Source organism: Ruditapes philippinarum, unplaced genomic scaffold, assembly GCF_026571515.1.
Source record: "Ruditapes philippinarum isolate M1 unplaced genomic scaffold, ASM2657151v2 ctg13094_1_1_1_1, whole genome shotgun sequence".
Classification (NCBI taxonomy): Eukaryota; Metazoa; Mollusca; class Bivalvia; order Venerida; family Veneridae; genus Ruditapes; species Ruditapes philippinarum.
Window position 1 is genome coordinate 5,840 of NW_026866042.1, and position 6,430 is coordinate 12,269.

Below are 6,430 nucleotides of genomic sequence, written 5' to 3' on the forward strand. Positions count from 1 at the left end.
CACATTGCATTTTGTTTTGATCAATAATCGCAGGTATTTTATCATTCCATTTAATTTTACATAAAGATATATATCACTGAAGAACAATATATTGTAAGAAAATCACACGTAGGGTTTAAAATTGGTGCAATTGAATGAAAAACACTGAGCATTTTGTACAAACAAACCCACTAAAATAACAGCTATTTAACGTTTTTTAAAAATTTTTGGGAATTTTTTCCAAAATTTATAACCTTTAAAGTTCAGGAAAAAATTTTTTTAAATTTGGTAAAACAAAAAAAATAAAAAAAAACCATATGATTTTATGTTGTAAAAGTACAATTGTGATACAACATAATTTCCAGGAGAAAAAAACTGTTTTATCAAACAAGTTATATCTCAATCAAAATATCATTATAGATTACAGAATAAAAATGAAATTTTAAGAAGATGAGAAGCAAAGCAACAATACCTTTCATTATTTACAACGAAGGAAATAAGATATCTTCACAAACATACTTTTGCGCACTTATTAATTGTTAACACTCTCTTAACTCATCGTTAGATAATAAACATATGATTGTGTCATATACTGACGTACATTATGAGGAAGACCGCTTGACATTATGTGGCAAATACTTATTACATGAAACTAAACAATCGTACATGAAATTAAACAATCCAATTCATAAAGTATGTCACTGTTTGGGTTAACTGAGTAATTATATCATTTGAAAAAGGGGGAAGGTGGCCAAAAACGGGTCAATTTGGTTTGGTGGGGGCCAAAAAGGGTCTTTTGGTGGGAAAAAGGGGGCACCAAACCCCGAAAATAAATTAATTTCCAACAAAAGGGAAAAAAAAAAATTCCCTTTAAAAAACCCAGAATAAATTCAGAATTACCCTTTTTTAATCTGCTTTTTAAACCGACGGGCCCCCTTTTTGTTCGAATGTATGTTATGTTGTAGATAAGTGTTTTATAATTTTGATCAATTCAAATTTTAAACCCAAATTTGGGTTTAAACAAAGTAAAATTTTCTTTAATTCCCAAAAAATAAAGTAAATGAAAAAAACGAAAAACTTACATTTAAAAAAACTTTAAAAAGAAATACATATTCAAACATTTCGATTGCACGAACAACACATAACAAGCATGCATCATGCTATAAATGTTTTTTAAATACGAAAAAAAAAATTATAAAATAAAAACATATATGCAACAACTACTATACAAGTATATTGTCAAAACACAATAAAAATTAAAGACAAACAACGTTAAAACAACTTAAAAGAATAAGACGTCAAGCAGTCAAAATTCTTTGGTATTTTTCCGTAACAAAGTAGTCCATAAAGATAAAAAAGATGCTTAAATGTAACTTACTATTATTTAGATATTTTAAGATTGTAATAATGTTTTGATGCAGTACATATTAAAGAAGTCATTTACGTTAAAAACTTGGTAACACTCGTTATTTCTATATAGTTGTTCAAAACTTTTGTTTTGTCGCATGCACTGCATCACAGGTACAGCACTAAATCTTTTTTATTTTCGTTTTGTTGCTAATAATCCGATGTAAAATCTCTATAAAACATTATACTTCTTCCACTTCTGTATCTGTTGCGGTCGACTGAAAAAGGGAAACATAAAACAAAATGTCACGGTTATTTCTTTACACAAGTCTTTTGTCTCGTATTGTTACATAAATTTTTCAAAACTAAATAAATCTCACTAAAAAAGTTGTAGTTTGAAGATATGTACATGTAATGACAAGCCAAACTATAAAACATTATTACAAACAGTATATAAAAATGAGTAGAAAAATTAATAATACCTAAATAAATCCAATTTACAATTCTGAATTTTCATACTCGGAAGGTAATTCTGTGGACGTTGGGCCTTCTGTAAAAATACAATTGTAAATGAAAGTGCAGTAGCATGCAACAAGTATTTTAGCTGGTTGTGCCGCTTTTTTATCTTTCCTACTGACATTTAGACAACATGTTTCTTAATGGAACATAATAAATAGTTGAAGCTTCAAGAAAAGTAAAAATAATAATAATAATAATGGTAGAATTAAATAAAATCACGAAATCTATTATCATTATGAAATGATTGAAGGAATGCATGACATTCTATGTTATATTATTCTTGTTTTTGTTCTATTTTTGCAATCAAATATACATCTTATGTTGTCATAAACAACACAATTTTTATTATATATACCGCCGCAAGTATCGATTTTTGATGATGTATGCCGCTTACCAAAGATGTATTTTCATTATCCTTTTTGCAACAAATATTTTATAATGTAAGTTAATTGTTAACCTTTATTCAGAGCACTTATACTCATATTGTATGTCACTTCGTAATTGTAAAACTTTATTCAGGGCAATTTCCGTTTAGCTTACAAGTACTATTGTCTAGTAGAAATTTTCGGTATAAGGGTCTTGAACAAATTGACATGAAGAAAAAACATTGCGCAAAAAAAACAGTCCAGTCAGAATCCAGGCAGAGCTGTGGCTGTCATGGCAATAAAAGCGAAATACATTTTAATATATGTATCGGGGGTGACTATTTGTCATTTTAAATCAGTTCACAGAAATTGTTATTGTTTAACCATTTAGCAAGGTTGTACAAATAACTATGACTCGTTAAGCTCGAGAGATCCTTTCGCGTTTTCCCCTCTGTATCTCTATAGTAAAAATCAAAATGTCCAAACGAAATGGATTTAATAAAAACATTTTTTCTTACAGGTTATCCTTGGATCTCTAAACAAGTCAACATATTTCCTTGTGAACACTGCTTAGTGATAAAGAGTCATCATGACCGTAAATTATCCAACAATATTTAATTTTGATACAAACATTTGTCTTTATGTTTCAAAGTAATAATAAGTTTATTGCGTCTATTTAAATACAATGACTACATGTACAGACATGTAGAATGAAGTATTCGTGCAGTAAATTGTTATTCTGTTTTCTTTTACTTACTACCTGGCTACGTGTCTTATAATGATAAAAACGTTCAGTTACTACAGTGTTGCCTTTAAACAAGGTGAGATTATTTTAGTTCATTATGTACGTTTCCGGCCTACATCGAACTGAGAATACGAGGTATATCTTTACAAGACGGGTGGAAATCATCAAATGTATATCACAAACAAATTAGCGTAATTATAACGCTTCATTTAAGAGGTCTGGAATAAATTACTTTTTGCAAGTAAAATGCCAAGTCATGTTCCCCTGAACAAAAATACCTTTTAATTAGCATACGAACAAATCATTTACATACCTAAATTTGTATACATTTCTATTTCCGAAGTAAAGCCCTGACTTGCCAATGACTCATACCCGGGGTGCATTTCAGTATCTGCAAAATCAAAATATAGAAAAACACTTTCTCAATTTATCAATGTGGCCAATTGTTTTAATTAAAAACGGACAATTCTTTAGACACCTTGAGATTATTTATGTTCATTCTGTATGTTTCTGGTCAAACGTCGAACTTGGAATACGAAGTATAGCTAAACTAAACGGATAATAATTATCACCTGTTTATCACAAACAAATTAGCGGAATTAGAACGCTTCATTTTAGAGGTCCGAAATAAATTACTTTTTGCAAGGAAAATGCCAAGTCAGGTCCCCTGAACAAAAATACCGTTTAGTTAGCATAAGAACAAATAATTTACATACCTAAATTTGTATACATTCCTTTTTCCGTAGTAGAACCCTGTCCTTCCAATGACTCATACCTTGCCTGCATATCATCATCTGCACAATCAAAATTTAGAATCACTTACAAACACTTTCCCAATTTATCAGTGTGGGCAATTTTAAAACAAACGAACAATTATTATTAACAGTGTTGCCTTCAGACAACTTGAGATAATGTTAGTTCATTTTGTACATTTTCGGCCAAACGCCGAACTTTCAGTTATTTGCCTGTCCGTGCTCTGCCTTGTGCCCTAAATGTTTTTATTTGGGGTTCTCTTGGGCTCCTAGCCACTGGTTCTTGTTGCTAAGTCGTGTGAGGGTTGCGTTCATTGAACGCCACCTTTCCTTGTTGACCTTGTTTATCATATTTTATGAGACAAAGTTTATCTCTAAACCAGGCGGATGAAAGTCATCAACTGTATAGTACAACCAAATTAGAGTAATTAGAACGCTTAGCTGTAGAGGTCTTGAATAAATTACTTTCAAAAACAAATTAAAAGTCAATAGCAACAGAAGAAAAATACCAAGTCAGGTTCCCCTAAATAAAAATACCGTTTGGTTAGCATAAGAACAAATAATTTACATGCCTAAATTTGTATACATTTCTATTTCAGTAGTAGTGCCCTGCCCTGCCAATGACTCGTACCCGCCCTGCATTTCAGTATCTGCAAAATCAAAATTTAGAAACACTAACAAACACTTTCTCAATTTATCAGTGTGGCCAATTATTTTAATAACTTACAAATATAACAGTGGAGTCTTTAGACAACTTAAAATTATTTTTGTACATCCTGTTTAGCCAAACTTCGAACTTAGAATACGACGTATTTCTAAACCAGACGGTTGAAAATCATCATCTGCCTATCACAAACAAATTAGCGTTATTAGAACGCATGGCTCTAGAGGTCTGGAATAAATCACTTTTAAAAACAAAAATCAATTGCAACAAAAGACAAATGCCAAGTCATGTTCCCCTGAAAAAACCACCGTTTGTTAAGCATAAGAACAAATAATTTACATACCTAAATCTGTATACATTTCTATTTCCGTAGTAGTGTCCTGTCCTGCCAATGACTCATACCCGGCCTGCATTTCAGTATCTGCAAAATCAAAATGTAGAAACACTAACAGACACTCTTTCAATTTATCACTGTGGCCAATTATTTAAAAAGAAAAACATCCATGAATGAATGACACAGATATGACCAGACACAACAACACAAAGTTGTGTAAGGAATCTATATCCCATCTATATAAGTTTGTAAAATGCAAATCACAGCAACAACAACTGTACACATTGCCTTAAAAAAGTTATCATTGGAAACAAACAAATGATAAAAAGCCGGGCACAGTACAGGAACCATGACCTTTGAGTTACCACATAAGTACTATAAGAAGAGAGTTACTAACACATACCTTCTTCTATTCTCATTGTGGTCAGTCCAGTTATTACAAGAAAAACATCCATTTATGAATGAAAAAGATATGACCAAAGGCAATAAACAAATGTACTATTTGGACATTCAAGTAGTATTCTTTATCGTTCTAGCTGTTTAAAAGCTTTTAATAATGACAAAATTTATTATTGAATATGACAATCAATGTATTTTTATGAAACTATAAATCTTAAGAATCTAAGTGTGACCTTGATATTTAATATGACCATCTATCCACAATAGTTACGTTTGATATACAAATGTCACTTTGACCTCTGAAATGGAGACTTTACTAACATATTTATAACGGTTTTCAAAATTCAAACCAGGACTGACACAATTGTTGACCGGACGCTACCATAAATGCACAAGAATACGGGTTTGACATTGCCTTTATTATTTACTTATTTTACTTATAATATATAAATACATAAAATTCTAAAATATATACATAAGTGATAAAAGATTTTAAGGTATTAAGATAAATCAAAGGCCCCAAAGTTTAAATTCAGAAATCAGTTATCGGACTCACTAGTTCATGCATTTACACATTGTTGTTATGTTTTATATCTACTGTTTTTTCATACACCAGAAAAGTATGTGATTTGATATTCCTTTATCATCTTATGTTCATTGGACATTTCACGTTATCAGATCTAGTTGACATCTACATACACACAGTGAACATTTATCATTGAAGTCATTTCACTGTGTGTATGTAGATGTCAACTAGATCTGATAACGTGAAATGTATATATATATAGTGTATAACTCTAATTTTATATTCTATACTACAATATTTATTCAGTCCTGCTGAATATTTGTTCATCATAAAAATATTTTTGTTTTTTTCCCCATTTTAAATTTTCTTTTTAAAAAATTTTTCTATTTTTAATTTTGAAAAAAAATATATTGTATAAATTTAAAAAAATTTTTTTAAATTTTAAAAGGATCTACCCTTTTAAAAATTATTTTTATTCGATAATTTGAATTCTGGGATAGAAAAACTAAGCATTTCCTTTAAGCCCCGCCCCCTTTAAAATTTAAAAACCCCCGGGGTTTATGTTTAAAGGCGGTTTTTCATCTCCCTTTTAAAATCCCTTAGTGTAGTTTGAAATGAATCCCGTGTCCCTTGTGGGAAAGTCACGTAAAAAAGTGATATCTTTAATCCCCCCCTAAAAAAATTTGTTAAAAAGTATTCCCAAAAATTTGGGGAAAAATTTTTGAAAGTAAAGGTTTAGGGGCATAATTAAGGGAAAGTAAAGTAATTTTGGACAAAAACAAAAATTTTAAATAAAAATG

General features: G+C 30.2%; 1 protein-coding gene across 1 annotated transcript; it reads right to left on the bottom strand.

Moving 5' to 3' along the window:
* Window positions 1–1,471: 1,471 nt before the first annotated feature.
* LOC132731099 (uncharacterized) lies at window positions 1,472–5,261 on the bottom strand. Its single transcript, XM_060717213.1, has 6 exons — window positions 4,715–5,261; window positions 4,280–4,357; window positions 3,672–3,749; window positions 3,269–3,346; window positions 1,809–1,876; window positions 1,472–1,604 (listed from the first exon to the last, which is right to left on the bottom strand). Exons 1-5 carry the CDS (start codon window positions 4,782–4,784, stop codon window positions 1,824–1,826), a joined length of 357 nt encoding a protein of 118 aa, XP_060573196.1. The 5' UTR covers window positions 4,785–5,261; the 3' UTR covers window positions 1,472–1,604; window positions 1,809–1,823.
* Between the last annotated feature and the right edge of the window lie 1,169 nt (window positions 5,262–6,430).

Excerpts from the sequence above, each read along its gene's own strand:
- LOC132731099 (XM_060717213.1), bottom strand. The coding sequence starts at position 4,784 with ATGCAGGCCGGGTATGAGTCATTGGCAGGACAGGACACTACTACGGAA. Across the intron at positions 4,358-4,714 it reads AGAAATGTATACAGATTTAG|ATACTGAAATGCAGGGCGGG; the intron begins GTATGTAAATTA and ends TTGATTTTGCAG. Across the intron at positions 3,750-4,279 it reads AGAAATGTATACAAATTTAG|ATGATGATATGCAGGCAAGG; the intron begins GCATGTAAATTA and ends TTGATTGTGCAG.